At 39.6% G+C, this 18,731-nt stretch overlaps 1 protein-coding gene across 3 annotated transcripts in view; it reads right to left on the reverse strand.

Annotated features, from left to right (window-relative positions):
* The window catches only part of LOC149835555 (putative manganese-transporting ATPase PDR2), a 76,592-nt gene that overhangs the window by 35,591 nt on the left and 22,270 nt on the right, over window positions 1–18,731 (reverse strand). For all 3 annotated transcript variants that reach the window (XM_090008583.1, XM_090008585.1, XM_090008584.1), the window contains 8 exons: window positions 18,396–18,500; window positions 18,223–18,333; window positions 18,050–18,136; window positions 17,669–17,851; window positions 17,523–17,573; window positions 17,284–17,409; window positions 17,075–17,154; window positions 15,104–15,212 (listed from right to left, as the gene is read on the reverse strand). In XM_090008583.1, the coding sequence (XP_089864709.1) occupies window positions 15,104–15,212; window positions 17,075–17,154; window positions 17,284–17,409; window positions 17,523–17,573; window positions 17,669–17,851; window positions 18,050–18,136; window positions 18,223–18,333; window positions 18,396–18,500 (852 nt within the window). The remainder of the gene's footprint in view (window positions 1–15,103; window positions 15,213–17,074; window positions 17,155–17,283; window positions 17,410–17,522; window positions 17,574–17,668; window positions 17,852–18,049; window positions 18,137–18,222; window positions 18,334–18,395; window positions 18,501–18,731) is intronic.

Below are 18,731 nucleotides of genomic sequence, written 5' to 3' on the forward strand. Positions count from 1 at the left end.
AAGAAAACACATCAGATTTATGATTTAGAAAATAATTTCATGTGTATATAGTAAAATCATCGACAAAAGTAACATAATATGAGTAACCGCCTTTTGATATGATAGATGAGGGACCCCAGATGGACCACTTCTATAGTGTAGGCCTCCCTCCCGCCTTGTGATCATAGGAGAAAAAGGGAAGGCATGGAGAGAACCACCGAGAACGGATATGCCAGTAGGGATGGCAGTGGGGCGGGGCGGGGCGGGGGACAAGGTTTCCACCCCCGCCCCGCCTCAAAATTTTATCCTCCACCCCCGCCCCGCCTCCGCGGCGGGGATGGATTTTATCCTCCACCCCCGCCTTCATCCCCGTTTCATGTCCTCCACCCCCGCCCCGTCCCCGTCCCCGTCCCCGCCCCCGCCCCGCCCCCGCCCCCGCCCCCGCCCCGTCCCCGTCCCGACCCCGCCCCCGTCCCCGACCCCGCGGGATGAGCGTGCTCGTCACCGGCGCCGCTGGCTTTGTCGGCACCCACGTCTCGCTCGCCCTCCGGAAGCGCGGTGACGGTGTCGTCGGCCTCGACAACTTCAACGACTACTACGACCCCTCGCTCAAGAAGGCCCGCCGTCGAATCCTCGGCGACCACGGCGTCTTCGTCATCGCCGGCGACATCAACGACGCCCGGCTCCTGGCCAAGCTCTTCGACCTCGTCGCCTTCACCCACGTGATGCACCTCGCCGCCCAGGCCGGAGTCCGGTACGCTATCGAGAACCCGGCGTCCTACGTGCACAGTAACGTCGCCCGGCTCCAGGGTTAGGAAATTAGGGAAGGGAGTTAGGGTTAGTAAACAGTTCATCTGAGTTGGGGGCGGGGATGGGGCGGGGCCGGGACGGGGATGGGCCGGGGGCGGGGCGGGGATGGGCCGGGGCGGGGGCGGGGCCGGGGCGGGGATGGGGCGGGGCGGGGCGGGGCAGGGGAACGTGCCAGTTCATCCCCGCCTCCACCCCCGGACGGGGATGGATTTTAACCTTCATCCCCGCCTCCATCCCCGTTTCATACCCTTCATCCCCGGTCCAAACGGGGCGAGGCGGGGCGGGGCCCCGCTTTCCCCCGGTCCACTGCCATCCCTATATGCCAGGAAGAAAAAAGGTGGATGAAGGGATAAAGAAGCATCTATCGGCGAGGGAACCGGAGGTTTCCTTTAAAGGCGAGGCCAGTAATCGAATGGAAGACCTTCCCCCATTTCAATAACGCCTTAACACAACATGCTATTATTAATAGTAGCCGCTTTGCGAGTGCTGCTATTAAATGCTTGCAACTGAGCCTAGAAGTAGCCTCCCACGAGATGTACTAATTCAAAAAGCCGTGTAGAAACAAAAGTTCTTTGAGGAAAGGGAATTGCATTCATTTTTTCAAAAATGCAATCTTTACAAGCCATGTCTTTTTCATTACATGCATTTCCCAAACAGAAAAAAAAAAAAAAAGACATCTTTAAAAAGCTAGGTTGGCCAAGTCTCTTATGTCAAATATCAATACTTTTGACATTTACAAAATTACAAAATGACTTAGGTGGAAGAGACAAAAAATCCATAAAATAAAGATCGACTCTCTTATGGCCCTGCCCAATCAGCTTCCCTAACTGGGAATCCTGTACAATGCAATCTTTAGGTGAGAAAGAAACTTTGCAAACATGATCAAAATTTTGAGAAACATTTAGTTTTGGAACAAAAAAATTGAAAATGTTTTGAATCAAGTGTTCCAATACTTTCTATTTTTAAAGAAGTTTTATCGATCGTTGAAACATAAGATGAAGAAGGATTAGAATAAACTTTAGAAAGAACATTCTTATGAGGTGTTATATGAAAGGAAGCACCCGAATCAAGAATCCACAAACCTGAAGGAGATGAGGGAGATGCAATGGTGGCACCCGAAGTGGAGGATGATTTGAGAAGTTATTGAAGTGCCTCCGATATTTGATTAAGTGCTATGTCACATGGGTGCGGGTGCGGGGGTGCGGCACTTTCAAAAAACTTGGGTGCGGGGTGCGGCAATATATATATATATATATATATATATATATATATATATATATATATATATATATATATATATATATATATATATATATAAAGTCTAAAAGTTGGATATAAATGACCCTAGGTGCGGCAGGTTGACCGCACTGGGTGCCACACCCTCGTCGCGTCGATGCGGGTGCGGCACCCAGTTGGCTGAGTCCCTATGACATAGATTAAGTGTGTCTTTAATATCTCTTATATTTTTGTTTGCTTTTCTTTCTTAGGTGTGATTTCACCAACGGAAGCAACTTTACTTTTAAGCTTAGGATATACCGGTCTAATATGTTCGAGTTTATTACAATGATGGCAAGTGACACCCTTCCTATATCCATTATTATAGTTGGGTCCAATACCATAGTTATTAGGTTTTACAAAGTGGGTGGCTTATAGGTTTTTACATTGGAACCCGACACCATCATTTGTATGGGTCATGCCTCGCATACCTTCGTAGGAGCATCTTCAATAGGCATAGCTTTGGTCCTATTAAGGAGAGAAGCCCTCACGTGTTCAAATTTCGGTATGAAGGAATTGAATAAAGTGTTCTTTCTCAATTTGCTCTTTTCTCATTTCAATATCTTCAAGAGCCACCCATTGAGGCTCAAGAGAGCTAATTTATCCAAAAGAGGGGACAAAATACTAAAGTAATCATGGACACACATGTCCCCTTGTTTAGTGGATCTAATTTCATCTTGACAAAAATATTGTCTATCAAGATCCTTTTGGGTATACATACCCTTAAGAAAGAACCAAGTTTTATTGGCTCTTCTAAATTTAGCAATGTTGGCACATATTTTTATGTCAATATTGTTCATAAACTGTTGAGAGTTATTATCATGAGGGGGTTATTGGAAATTAGAAAAGTTATAAGGTGGTATGGTGTATATTTTAATTTCTCATTGGTCTCTTGTGTAATTTTCTTTATTGACCTTAATCACTACTTAAGGGTGATTAGGGCTAATCGTGAATACTGTAAAAGTATCATCAACAAGATACTAAAGTCAAATGAACGATATAAATGTGTAAGCATACACACACCAAGAACACTTAGAACACTTGTGCACCAAAAGCACAAAATACGAAATCACAAATGTGCAAATGCACTCATAAGTTTCATAAACACTAAAATGGTTGGGCAATAAATCCCAACAACCACTACCAAATACAAGAGAGAGTGCCCATATTTATAGGGCTAAAGGAGACCTTGGAAGGGGCTCCACATAGTCGTTGGAGCCCCTCCAACGGTCACAAATGTGACCGTTGGAGGGGTCCAACGACTAGTGTGTTGGGCCCCTCCCAAGGTAGGTACAAAGCATTTATTAAATGAAAAAAGAAAAATAAAAAAGGGAAAAAGAAATTACAAAACATATTCGAAAAAGAATATGTGTAAAAATGTCTAAACTACCCCTAAGACTAAAGATAGAATTATATATATATTTTACATATATAATAGGTAGATACATATACATATATTATATATATGTATATGTATTACCTTATATATGTAAAATATATATACGAAGTTACAAGATTGAATTACATAATTTAACACCCCCCCTCAAACTTAGGGCAGGATGACCGATAGTTTGCCAAGAAGGAAGTTGAACCGCGGAGCACACAAGGCTTTGGTAAAGAAGTCTGCCAACTAATATTCGGACGTAACATAAAGAAGATCAATGACTCCTCGGAGATATGCTTCGCGAACGTAGTGACAGTCCATTTCAATGTGTTTGGTCCGCTTATGGAATGTGTGGTTTTTCGCAATGTAAATTGTGCTCTTGTTGTCGCAACACAGCTTGGTGGGCCCTTCTATTGTGACTCCCATGTCTTCAAGCAGTTGATGAATCCAAACAATCTCCATGGTAATAGTTGCCATGGCACGATATTCAGCTTCTGTTAAGGAGAGTGACATCTTTTGTTGCTTCTTGCATCTCCATGAAATCAGTGAGTCACCTAAGAACACACAAAAACCAGTGGTGGAGTGACGGTTATTTGGGTCACCTCGCCAATCAGAATCAGTATAAGCGATTAATTTTAAATCGGAAGAAGATGACAGAAAAACTCCCTTGTTTAGAGTACCTTTTATGTATCTTACGACTTGTAAGATGGCACTCATGTGAACGGATGTAGGCGCATGCTGAAACTGACTTGCGGTATGGACTGCATGGGATATATCTGGTCTGGTAATACTCAGATACATCAGAGATCCTACAAGCTGTCTGTAGGGTGTAGGATCCAAAAGTGGAACCCCATCATCAATTTTCATCTTTGCTCCTACTACCGCAGGAGTTTCGCAAAGCTTCTCATCCGTAATACCTGACTTGTCAATGATCTCAGATGCAAGTTTAGTTTGAGATAAGAAATATCCTCTAAAAGAGTATGCTACTTCAATTCCCAAAAAATAAGTTAGAAAACCCAAGTCAGACATTTCAAATTTATCTTTTAAGATAGATTTTATACTCTTAACCCCGTTAGAGTCACTCCCAGTGATGAGCATGTCATCAACATACAGAAGTAAAATAACAATCCCTGTATTGAATTTTCTAACAACTAGAGCAGTGTCAGTAAAACAAGAGGAAAAACCATTCTCAATCATAACAGAGTTAAATCTATCATACCAAGCCTTGGGGGCTTGTTTTAGTCCATAGAGTGCTTTTTGAAGACGAAGTACCTTTCCCTTAGGAGCCTCCATTCCAAGAGGAGCATCCATATAAACTTCTTCACTTAAATCACCATTTAAAAAGGCATTTTTAACATTCATTTGATAGATGTTCCATTTGTTGATAGAGGCAACGGTTATCAGGCATCGGACAGTGACCATACGGGCTACAGGAGCAAAAGTTTCTTCATAGTCAATACCATATTCTTGACTATATCCTTTTGCAACCAAGCGAGCTTTATACCTTTCAAGGGATCCATCACTTTTAGTTTTTACTTTAAAAACCCATCTGCATCCTATTGTTTTCTTACCTTTAGGAAGATGTTGAAACTCCCAAGTTTTGGCTCTTCTCAGAGCCTCAAGTTCACTGTCCATTGCATTAATCCATTCAGGGCACTTTCGTGCTTCTTCAAAATTTCTAGGTTCTATATAGGAGTGAATGGCACTAAGGCAGGCTCTATATCTTGGTGAAAAAGAGTCATAGGAGATGAACCTAGAAGGAGGCCTTCTACTTCTTTCGGTTCTACGAGGGATTATTTCATTCTGTGAACCACTGGGACTGGCATTACTATATCTGTCAAGAGCACTCCTAAAGTTGTTTTGATCTCTATGAGTATAGGTGATAGGGTCTCTAGGTAAGTCAATATGTTGATGTGATGAAGAAGGCAAGGAGGAGTTTTCCTCGGTTTCAAATTCATTTGGGTTACTTTGATCTGACTCATTATCACTAGTATCATCGTCTTTATTCAGTAAATCGAATAAAAAGGAGTAATCCATATTTTCATTTTGAGGGTTACTATGTTCGAACCCACTAACATTTTCCAAAAAACTCACATTTCTGGAAACATACAATTTATCACTTTTGATATCATAACAACGAAACCCCTTTTGGGTTTCGGAATAGCCAAGAAAGGCACAAGGAATGGCTTTAGGAGAAAGTTTGTCATTCTTATCAGTAAGAACAAAACATTTACACCCAAAGACCCTTAACCTGCTATAATCAGGTTCCTTATCGTACAGTTTTTCAAAGGGAGAAATTTTGTTTAAATTCATCGATGGGAGTCTGTTTATGAGATAGACAGATGTAAGGGCTGTCTCAGCCCAGAGATTTTTTGGAATGTTTTGAGAAATGAGTAAAGTCCCGGTTGTTTCAATGATGTGCATGTGCTTTCGTTCGGCTAACCCATTTTGTTGAGGGGTTTTCGGACAAGATTTTTGGTGAAGAATACCAAAATTTTCAAGATAACTTTTAAATTCATTTGAAAGATATTCTCCTCTAGAGTCAGACCTAAAAATTTTTAAACATCCATTGAATTGATTTGAAATCATTGTGTGAAAACTTTTAAAGGTTGAGAAAACTTCATGTTTATGTTTAAGGAAATAAATCCAACAAAATCTAGTGTAGTCATCTACAAAGATCACATAATATGAAAATCCTCCTTTAGACATTACCGGAGCTGGTCCCCATACATCGGAATGAACAATTTCAAATGGTTTTGTCGTGAACATGGATCTTTGAGGAAAAGGCAAACATTTCATTTTCCCAAGAATGCATTCATTACACAAAAAGTCACTTTTACAAAGATGTTTAACAAAAGGTAAATAAGAGATTTTAACAATATTGGGATGACCCAATCTCTTATGCCATACATGAATGTCTTTGTTTTGGACGACGTTGCAAAATTGACTCTTAGGAACTTGAAGAAAATCTACGTAGTAGAGGTCTCCTCTTCTAGAGCCTTCCCCAATCAATCTCCCGGATTGGCGATCCTGTATCCAACATTTATTAGAAGAGAATTTTATATCGCAACCATGGTCCGAGAGTTGGGAGACGGAAAGAAAATTTAAGTTAAGGTTTGGGATAAAACGAATTTTTGGAACAAAGAAGTCTTGTTTTTCAAAATTACCTACTCCTTTAATCTCAAGAGATGTTCCGTCCGCGGTTGAGACAAAAGATGGAAAAGAATTTTTAGAGAAATTTGAAAGAGAGCAAGAGCTAGGGGTCATGTGAAAGGATGCCCCGGAATCTAAAAGCCAAGATGTCTTACCGGGGGAAGAGGATGACATAGCGGCTCCTGAAGTACCTCCCTTGAGAAGAGGTTGGAGTGCTTCTACAATTTGTTGAAGAGAAAGAGACTCACTTGATGAAGAAGGTCGTTCTTCAACTTGGGATGCCATAGCCGTTGCAATCAATTTCTTCCATTTAGGACACAAAGGTTTGATATGTCCGGGTTCTTTACAATAGTAGCAAGTCACTTTGCTATAGTCTCTTTTGCCATATCGATCATTTCCTCCTTGACCTTGATTCTTGAAATGAGGAGGTCTATAGGTTTTCATGTTGTTTCCCGGTCTTGACACGGCATTAGCCATTTACCATCTTCTTGAGTAGAGGAAGCAACAAGAATGCTAGAATTATTTTTGCCAATCCCCATACGGGTTTCTTCACCACTTAGCTTGGTGATAACATCTTCAAGCGAGGGAGATGTGAAAGCGGAGAGAAGAGAGGACCGAACTTGTTCAAATTCGGGTCTAAGGCCATTTAAAAAATTGAAGAACCGGTCTTCCTCAAGTTGTTTGTGCCTTAATTCGATTGCCTCACCACTCCATTTAGGTTCAAGAATTGCGAGTTCGTCCCAAATAGCGGATAATTCGGCAAAGTACTCCCGAATGGTCATGTCATTTTGTTGGAGAGTCAAAGCCCTCTTTTGGAGAAAGTACTTGTGGGATAAATCTCTTGAGGTGTACATTTTCTCAAGATATACCCAAGCTTCGGAAGCCCTTTTAAATTTGATGATGTTGGCATTTATCTTGGTCTCAACGAATGAGAAAATCCAAGATAAGATCTTAGAAGTTCTTCATTTCCCAATCATCATGTTTTTTAGAATACTCTTCAAGGGCCTTTTGTCTTTCATCCCCTTCGAGGATCTTGATATCCCCTCCTTCAACAATGGTAATTTTAGGTTCCGGTATGGATCCATGGACGTAACCCCAAAGGCCCTTTCCTTTAATATGAGCTTCCATATTACCGGCCCAAACATGATAGTTCGAGCCATTAAGCTTAAACCCAAGAGAGAAATGGGAGTCTTTTTCGCCCATTAGAGAGGAAAGAAGCCAAGGAATAATACGTACCTCAATTACTTTTCGCGTCTTCCTTGACAAGAGAGACTCCTAAAATATTGCTCGAAGAAGGTGATCCTCTTTGATTTCAAAAAACTTGAAGGCACGCTTTTCGAGGAATGCTAGAGAGGGCGAATCACAATTCTCCTTTTTCAAGGAGGCTCTGATACCATGTAAAAGTATCATCAACAAGATACTAAAGTCAAAGGAACGATATAAATGTGTAAGCATACACACACCAAGAACACTTGGAACACTTGTGCACCAAAAGCACAAAATACGAAATCACAAATGTGCAAATGCACTCATAAGTTTCATAAACACTAAAATGGTTGGGCAATAAATCCCAACAACCACTACCAAATACAAGAGAGAGTGCCCATATTTATAGGGCTAAAGGAGACCTTGGAAGGGGCTCCACATAGTCGTTGGAGCCCCTCCAACGGTCACAAATGTGACCGTTGGAGGGGTCCAACGACTAGTGTGTTGGGCCCCTCCCAAGGTAGGTACAAAGCATTTATTAAATGAAAAAAGAAAAACAAAAAAGGGGAAAAGAAATTACAAAACATATTCGAAAAAGAATGTGTAAAAATGTCTAAACTACCCCTAAGACTAAAGATAGAATTATATATATATTTTACATATATAATAGGTAGATACATATACATATATTATATATATGTATATGTATTACCTTATATATGTAAAATATATATACGAAGTTACAAGATTGAATTACATAATTTAACAAATACAACTTTTTCTTTTCTCCTCTTCAACATGGTATCATAGCCTTCAACGTCTGGGAGGCTGTGACACCCACCAGATCTGATTCCTCTCCTTCTTCTTTAATCGTTCTTCCATAGTTCCTTTTCCAAATATCTTGTTCCATCTAATCGGCCTCTTCAGCTGATTGTGATAAAAAAAATTACCACACGATCTAATCTGCCCTGATATGCAGATCTAATCAGACTCCCTCAATCTTTCCTATTGTTGTGTTGTGGACATGCAGATCTGATGTGTTGGCAAGTTGGGTGCATCTGATGTGGAGATGTCAAGCAGATCTACCATTATGTGGAGAGTTCGTGGATCAGATCTGACATCATGATAGTGTTGCATCAGATCAGCGATCATTCTGTGATTGGGTGAAGCAGATCTGAGATCGTGGAATAACTGGGTGTTGTGTAGCCTGGAGAGTTGATGTTGGGTCTGAACGGTGTGGCTGACTGTCTGTGGCTCATATCAGAGTCGTGACGATGAGGTAGGCATCAAATCTAAAGTTATAAGGTGGTGTTGGCTGTCATTGGAATCAGATCTGATTAGATCGTTTGTTTGTTTTTTGGTGCTCAGATCTGAAATCTACTTGGCATCTTAATTTAATATTTTTATATAGTGTGGTATAGTGTGATATAGTGGTGACTTGTTTATTAAACTGCTGGAGGTGTTTGGGATATATATATTTATATTGCAAGACAGGGGTTGTATATCAGATAGTTTGCGATTTATTCTGGTTATATTTATCCAGCTCATTGGATAGCTTCTATCAGCCGTGAATACTATGGCTGAAATAAAGTCTGGTGATGGTGATCTAAGATCTGAAGTGTCTGCAGAGTACAAAGCCTTTGCTAATCCATTTTCTTATGGGTCGTCCGTAAAGCTGGACGACAATAATTATGAAAGGTGGTCGAGGACTTTCATGATGTCTGTGTCAGGACATCGTCGAAAACATAACTTGTTAGAAAAGGAACCAAGTGAGAAAACTGGGAAATATGCCACATGGCAGGAAGATAATGACATTGTTATGTCTTGGATTATGAACAGTATTCAGCCACATATTGCAGACGGCTTAATTTACTATTCTACTGCAAAGGATTTTGCAAGTCGATCAAGAATGATATTGCAGCCACATATTGACACGTACTCTCAAGACAAAAATGTCAGCTGAATTTTGCAAGTCGATCAAGAAATATTTAAGCTGCAGCAGAGCGATCAGAATCTTTCCCAATATTATGCATCAGTCAAATCTGCCTATGAAAGGCTCAACTCCGTTCGTCCTCCCTGCTGCACTAATCATAAGACTCATCAAGAGCAGACTATGGTGGCTCGTTTTCTATCTGGATTATCACCTGATTACTCAGTAGCCAAAGTACAAATGCTTACTGGCTCTGAGATCCCTACTCTAGCTTATGCCTACAACCGGTTAAGCCGTCTTGCTGTTACACTTTCTCAGCCTCATGGGGACTCTCAAACTTCTGCTCTCATTGTTACTGGTGGACGACGACATGGTTTTTCTAGTTCTTTCAGAGGCAGAGGTCGTGGAAGAGGCAATGGAGGTCGTAGCAGGCTTCAGTGTACCTATTGTGGCAAGCAGAGGCACCTTGAGGATCGTTGTTGGGATAAGAACCCTAAAAGTCGTCCATAGAGCTCATCATCGTTCCCCAAAGCCACTGCTCAGATTGCTTCTTCCATCACTGAACATGTGCCTACCTCTTCAACCAATACGATCACTCTAAGTCGTGCAGAATATGATCAGCTTCTTTCTCAGAGTTCTGCTTCAATGTCTGCCTCTACTGTAGTGACCGATGGGGCATGCTCTGCGGGTCCTCAGGTGGATGATGGGGGTAAGATGTGGATTGTTAACTCTGGAGCATCTCGACACTTTTGTGGAGATGCGCATAGTTTCTTTACATTGATCCATACATCTGTCCCTCGTCATGTTAAATTGGTAGATGGTAGATTATCCCCAATGGTGGGGGAAGGAGATGTGCATCTTACCCCTACGTTATAGATTCAACATGTCCTCCATGCTCCATAGTTTCCTAAGAATTTATTATCTGTAAGCCAACTTATAAAAGAACTAAATTGCTGAGTTATATTTGACCATGGTTTTTGTGTATTTCAGGATTTGCTATCTAGGAAGAAGATTGGTGGAGGCCATGAGGAGGGAGGTGTTTACTATCTTACACAACCAGTTGGAGTAGCATCTTCATGTGAAGAATCGAGCTCTAATTCCTACCAATGGCATCTCAGATTGGGTCATCCTTCTCTTCCAAAACTTCGAAGAGTCATTCCACAAGTCTCTCCTACAGCATCCTTTCGGTGTGAAGCGTGTCAGTTGGGCAAGCATCATCGTAGTTCCTTTTCTTTAAGTCAGAGTCGTTCTAGTCAGAGTCCTTTTGATCTAATTCATGTTGATGTTTGGGGGCCTAGTCGGGTTCCTAATAGATTTCAGTCTAAGTATTACATTGTCATTGTTGATGACTACTCTAGAGTGTCTTGGGTCTTTTTAATAAATGAGAGATCTGAAGTCCTGTGTGTTCTCCAATCTTTTATTCTTGAAATAAAGACTCAATTTGGTTCCATTGTTAAAATTGTTCGTACTGACAATGCTCTTGAATTCAAATCTAGCAAGCTATTACAATTTTATCGGGATAATGGGATTTGTCCTCAATTTTCATGTGCCCATACGTCCCAACAAAATGGGGTAGCTGAAAGAAAACACCGACACCTTTTGGAAGTAACTTGAACCCTTATGATTCAAACAAACATGCCAGCTTCCTTTTGGGGAGATGCCCTTCTTACTTCCTGTTACCTTATTAACAGGATGTCATCTACTGCTCTTAATGACCAAATTCCTATCAGACAACTTTATCCTGATTGTTCTTTATTCAAAGTTGCTCCTAAGGTATTCGGTTGTGTTTGTTTTGTGCAAAAACTGGGACTACTAGGGACAAACTAGCTGCACAGACAGTTAAGTGTGTCTTCCTTGGGTATCAAAAAAACCAAAAGGGATACAAATGTTTTGACCCCATTGCTCGTAAAGAGTATATCAGTGCGGATGTCACTTTCTTTGAGACTATTCCTTACTTTTCGCCCTGTGCGTCTCGTGTGAATCCTGATACACCTAAATCGTTTCCATTACCCATTCCTCCTAGTCCTTTGGAGTCGGTACCTTTGGGGCCTTCATTATGTTCTAATCCCTCTTCAACTCGGTTCCATGATCCTCCATTGGTGTATACTCGTCGTCAAGCCTCCTCTCGTGGACCTTCTCCGTCTTCTCTTCCTGCTCACAGGGATCCAGATTATGTTGAAGAATCTATTGCTTCTCTTGATGATAGTAGAGCAGATCCTGAGATTGAAAATGATATGCCCATAGCCCTGAGGAAAGGCACGCATCAGTGTACTCTACACCCAATTTCAAAGTTTGTGTCCATAGACAGGATTGGAAAGAGCATGCAAAACTTTCTATCTGCTTTATCAGCCACCACCAGTCCTATCAATCATCAACAGGCTTTATTAGATCCTCAGTGGAAACAAGCAATGCAAGAAGAAATGGATGCCTTGATTTCTCAAGGGACGTGGGAGCTTGTCGATCCTCCTTTTGATGCGGATATTGTTGGGTGTAAGTGGGTATACACTATTAAATATCATTCTGATGGCACTCTGGAGAGACACAAAGCGCGTCTAGTCGCCAAAGGCTACACCCAAACATATGGGGTAGACTTCTTCGAGACTTTCTCTCCCGTAGCCAGAATGGGTACTATACGCTTAGTTATTTATGTGCTTGTTCATCATGGGTAGAGTATGACCCAGCTTGATGTGAAGAATGCCTTTCTGTATGGGGATCTATCTGAGACTGTCTACATGCAACAACCACCTGGTTTTGAGCGACAAGGGGAGTGTGGAAAAGTGTGTAAACTAAAAAAGGCAATATATGGGCTAAAGCAAAGCCCGCGTGCATGGTTTCACAAATTGGTCGAGGTAATGTCTAAATTTGGCTTCTAGAGGTCACCATCAGATCATTCTTTGTTCATAAAGAATGGCTCTAAAGGTTGTGTGAGTATGGTTGTTTATGTTGATGATATAATTTTAACTGGAGATAATGAGCAGGAGATTTCCAGCACCAAGGCATATCTGCAAAAATACTTTATTACAAAGGATATGGGTCCTCTCAGGTACTTCTTGGGAATTGAAGTAGCCAGAAATAGAGAAGGTATGGTCCTTTCTCAGAGAAAATATGTACTTGATCTTTTACAGGAGACAGGGATGCTTGGTGCAAAACCTGCCAATATTCCCATGAATCCTAAACTACTCTTATATGACGATCAATCTGAGGCGGTTGATAGTAACTCCTATAGGACTCTCATTGGTAAACTTTTCTATGTTACTGTAACCAGGCCTGACATATCATTTATTGTTGGCAAGTTGAGTCAATTCATGGATAAACCAAGAAAAGTTCATTGGGAGGCAGCAATGACGGTTCTTAAATACCTGAAGACATCTCCAGGAAAAGGTTCGTTGTTTAAAAAGGGGGCAAATCTTGATGTAGTTGCATATACTGATTCTGATTATGCAGGGTCTGTGGATGATAGGAAATCTACTACCGGGTTCTGTGTCTTTGTTGGTGGCAACTTAGTTTCTTGGAGAAGCAAGAAACAAGTTGTAGTAGCAAGATCAAGTGTTGAGTCAGAATATAGAGCCATGGCACAAACCGCTGCTGAAATAATTTGGATAAAATCTATGCTTACCGGATTGGGCATAAAGGTCTCTCTGCCTATGATGATGATATGTGATAACAAGGCAGTCACGTATATCGCTAATAATCCTGTATTTCATGAGAGGACTAAGCATATTGAGATAGATTGCCATTATATTCGAGATATGGTTCAAGCAGGAAATATATCAACGGTTCATGTTTCTTCAAAAGATCAAGTAGCAGATGTTTTTACCAAACCCCTTCCTATAACAGAATTCTCAAAGTGTTGTAACAAGCTGAGCATGATTGACATCTATGCTCCAGCTTGAGGGGGAGTGTTGAGAGTTATTATCATGAGGGGGTTATTGGAAATTAGAAAAGTTATAAGGTGGTCTGGTGTATATTTTAACTTCTTATTGGTCTCTTGTGTAATTTTCTTTATTGACCCTAATCACTACTTAAGGGTGATTAGGGTTAATCGTGAATACAACTTTTTCTTTTCTCCTCTTCAACATAAACCATGCCAAAATTTTAGCATGGTTACTTTCTCAATCCTCTATCTTTATTTGATGATCATTGATGGTTTTAAGACGATCATCCCCAATGAGAGTTTTTTCAACACCTCCTTCAACTTTGATGAGCTTCAATGATGGTTCAAGAGAGGTTTTCATCACAAAACCCCAAAGTTTTTTCCCTTTAAGATGATTTTCTATAGCCGATGCCCACAAGTAGTTTGATCCATTAAGTTTAAAGGAGAGCTTCATTCTTAATTCATGCTCCATGACGATAAGAAAATGATTGAGATAAAGAAAGAGATAGCACCTTTGTCACGATCTTTAAACACCACAAGAAATACTTCCAAGATCAAGAGAACCCAAATGGCTCTGATACCATATAATAAAGTAAGAGGAATTACAAATTACAAATAACAAAGTCTAGAACACTTACAAGTCCAATAATGGACAAATACAAAGAGAGTAAACAAGTACTTTAAGAGTACACACAAATCCACAGAGGGATAATGCCAAAAGGCAAACAAAAAGTAAATATTATTGATTATATGAGAGAAAGGAAAGAGTACAAATGAAGGAGGAACATCCCTATTTATATAAAAGAAAAGAGAGAGGAGGCCCTTGGGAGATCCCCACTCTTAGAGTCGTTAGGGAGCTCCCAATGGTCATATTTATGACCATTAGGGCCCCAACAACTCCAAGAGTGGGGCCCCAAGGCTCAAAAAGAAAGAAACAAAAAAAATAATTAAGAAAAGAAAAATAAAAAAGAAGAAAATAGTTGTTTCTAATAAACAACTCTAAGTACAAGTAAAAAGAACAAAATGCCCCTATCAAGTAATACAAAGAAAATACATATATATATATATAACAAAAACTTCTCTTTCTTCCATTCCAAAATTCCCATCTCGAGAAAGGAAAAGCCAATTCCCACTAAACAACACGTAGATCGCATCCACGGGATCAGATTGACTAAAAAAATTATTAAAAAAAACTTGCTAAGTTATTTATACATACAAACGATTGTAGGGAACATTAACCCTATATATATATAGAGAGAGAGAGAGAGTCTATAAATATCAATACTGATGAACTTCAAGGAACTTTTATTATGCACTGATCTGTTTGTTGCATTCAGGATACATTATTCATATGTAATAGATTCTAATGCTTAAAATTGGAACTTATGTTATGGATGTGTCCATGTATATATCACAAGCAATGCCGATTCTATCATATGCAATGTCGTTGCAACCGTGCAACACCAATAGGTGATGTTCAGTAATGACTGACCTTGACAAAAGCGAAAAATTCTTCTTGAACCCGAACAACAACTGCCATTCGTTTCAAATGAGATGCAAAGTGATGTCTTTGTATGATTTGCACAGCATGTCCATTCCCCCTGCCATAACGAACAAACAAGTGAGAATTACATGCATTTACACAATTTCCAACTCACAAGCCATTAGACGTTGCACAATCATTGGGTAAAGACGTTCTCCAAGATAATAATGTTCTTTCCTAAAAGCCTCAGCAAAAACACTTTTAGAAGGTAAATGACACTTGACTACAAATTTCAACTTACAAGTTGCACTATAAGTTTCTAATTGCAATATGCATGAAACCATCAAGGATGACTTCATTATATAAAGGGTTTTTTGCAAATTGGTCCCTGCCTTATGTCATTTTGCAAATTGGTCCATCTTTTCATTAACCCTAGCAAATCAGTCCTTGAGGTTAACAGCTGTTAGCTTTCCTGACTTGTAACTGTTAAAGGGCAGAAATTTTGATGGTTCTGCCCTTACAGGAGAACCAATTTGCAAAATGTGAATAAGGCAGGGACTAGTTTGCAAAAAGTTAATACACTAACAACTATTTGATGAAGGGCATTTTGGTGACCAGTTAACCATGGTAAAACTAACAGCTGTTGACAGAAGGGTCAGTTTGTAATAACGGTGAGAAAGGCGAGGCCTGATTTGCAAAATGGCATAAGGCAGGGACTATTTTGCAAGTTGGCCATAAGGCAGGGACCAATTTGCAAAAAAAAAACTTATATAAACTAAAAAATAAGTCATAACTTAAAAAATGGCGCTCGAAAGAATTAACAACCAAAGACTACAGGTTATAAGCAAGCATGCAACAGCTTGCATAAGAAATAAGAAGCCATGAATTATGAAGGAATTAACTAAAGTTTAACTCTCTCTCTCTCTCTCTCTCTCTCTCTCTCTCTCTCTCTCTCTCTCTCTCTCTATATATATATATATATATATATATATATATATATATATATATATATATACTAGACAATAGATAGTTTGCCACATCTTTTGTCCCTAATGAATTTTGAAAAGAATGGTGGTTACATACATGAATTGTTACCAGCAGCGCTGATTGAGTAGCTTCATAAAAAAGGTAACAGAAATACTTATTAGTTGCACTATGATAATTTGAGGCATGTTTTAATTTGTGATATCACAAAATTTATTAAAATGACCTCAACACTGGCAACTAATGAAAAGAGATATCATGGTATTTCACAATCTGTTAGCAACCTGGGGGGGAAAAGAAGTGGTGAACCTGTTAACAAATTACATCAATTGAATATCAAGGATAGCACACACCAATATTCCGCAATGAGGAAATGTTATCAATTTGAATGTACTAGCAGTGATGCTTTTCGCCTCCATGTAAAGCCAATAGGAAAATTGTTCTCATTGTTCAAATTGATTTCTCATAATCACGCATCCTTTACCAGAAAATATAGGCTGGTGTCACTTTCTTTGCTTGCATTCCACAAGGATTCCACAATATAACCAAGGCATACGGCTCTTCTCCAATGAAGTTCAGGAAATTAGGCCATAGCACATTTGGAAATTCCCTTTGAATATCTTATTGATAGTTGAACTGTTGCTTTAATTAATTAATATACCAGGAGACATCCATATTTTGAATATATTAGCTCTTACAGGAAATGCTGCACAACACCCAAGTAGGCCTCAACTTTTCTACGTCAGTGTTTCTAATGGCACTTTAGTCATGTCAATTAGGATGCCTTTCTTTTCTAGAAAGTCAGAAGCAAGACAGGGCCCAAGTGTCGCTTTTCCTACAAAGGAAAAATCTGCCCTAAACTGGACAAAAATGGCAGACGAAAGCTAAGGACAAAATGGAATGAAAACTCTCAAAAGCTTAAAAGTCTAGCCTTTCAATTTAACAACGACCAGCTGAAAAGGATTAATTAACAAATGTCTATTGAGATCAGCTTACTTTTTAGGCATGGCCTTCTCATCAGATGTATATGTCCAGTCTATCCCTTTAAGTGCTGCCTTCTCAAGTGGGTCACCAACCTACATATCCAGAAAAGTCTCAAAATGGATCAGCAGAGAAGTTATTACAGTGCCTCCAGAAATCTTTTAATGACAAAAACGTGAACTAGCATAAATGATTAAATAGGTTACTCAATGCTCCTGATTTACCAGCTTATTGTCCACAAATACCAAGGCATGACAAGCAGCAAGAACTTCCTGAGTACGTGCTGGGATTTTGCTTGTATCAGGTTCTAAATCCATACTCGAAGTCAGACCAACAAAACCCCTAAACTCCTGATGAGCACTATCTGTGAATCAGAAACTTGAATATATAGACATATTTTGTGTGTGTGCGACATATTTTGTGTGTGTGCGTGCATGCAAAATAATTCTCAAAGCTGTCATACCATGTCATCTGATGTAAGAGTACCAGTCTTGTCAAAGCAACATATATCAACCTAGACATGATAAAATGCAATATTAGTAAAAATGAGGTTATGTATTGCATGCATGAGGCCAACTTCAACAAAATTCTGGGAGAAATCACACTAACCTTGCCTGCAAAGGGAATACGAAATGGCTCTGTACAAAATATTCCACGACGTGCCAGTGCAATCAAAGATGTATTGACGGCAATGGAGAGTTCCATAGGAAGCTCAGGGGGTATTACAGAAGTAATAATTAATGAACAACTCAGGAAAAGTTTATATTTGCTCCTTGATGGATCCTCTAATCCCTGAATCAGAAGATTAATTTATCATGACTCATGAGGCATTAATAGTAAATAATCAAAATACAAGGACACTAAAATACCTTAAGAATGTTATAAGAAATATGTCCAAAGAAGGTAAATTTCACGCTAGAATGCTTTTAATTGAAAATTTATTGGAAGTGAAAAAAAATCCAGTGATTCTGCTGGAAAAAGTGTGTAAACCTTTTTCAGGACATAACCAGCAGCAATGAGCGCAAACACAACTAAGAACAGAATAAAGAACCCACTTTCCCAGCTGTTTGCAGTGACCTGAGAATAGAAAACATGTTTGAGCTTAGCAAAATAATTGAGAACACAAACAAAAATTTATTCAAGATAACTCAAAAGTTGTGTACCCTCTCAGTAGAGAACAAGATTGTCCGCATCAACTTCCCTTGACTTGTCTCAAATCCAGTTCGTAGTACAATGGCCAAGCACCCTCCATCAGGTGTTTTTAGATGAACTGCCTTCAAGTCCCAAAATAATTACATTACTATCAGAATGCTCAATAAGTACAAGTTTGAAATACCTTATCTGGAGTATGTTGCAAAATCTTTGTCCCCCCAAATAGTATATGATTTTTATCTCTCCTTACAGAGAGTTTCTCTTCCATTCCTCTCCCCACAATTGAAACCTAAAGAAACAGAAGTATTACAACACTTTAAAAAAGTAGAAAAAAATTATGAACATAACCTAGGTGACAATAATCAAGATCATAGAATAGAGAAACCGTCGATATGCTGGGCACCAAAACTAATTTTGAATGATAAATATTTGGAGGAAATTGACCAAACACCATTATGAAGGACATCAATTGACATGGTCTGAGCAGAAAAGTATTTTATCTATGGATAAAGCTCCCAAG

Source organism: Nuphar pumila, chromosome 6, assembly GCF_984573655.1.
Source record: "Nuphar pumila chromosome 6, dmNupPumi1.hap1.1, whole genome shotgun sequence".
In the NCBI taxonomy this organism is placed as follows: domain Eukaryota; kingdom Viridiplantae; phylum Streptophyta; class Magnoliopsida; order Nymphaeales; family Nymphaeaceae; genus Nuphar; species Nuphar pumila.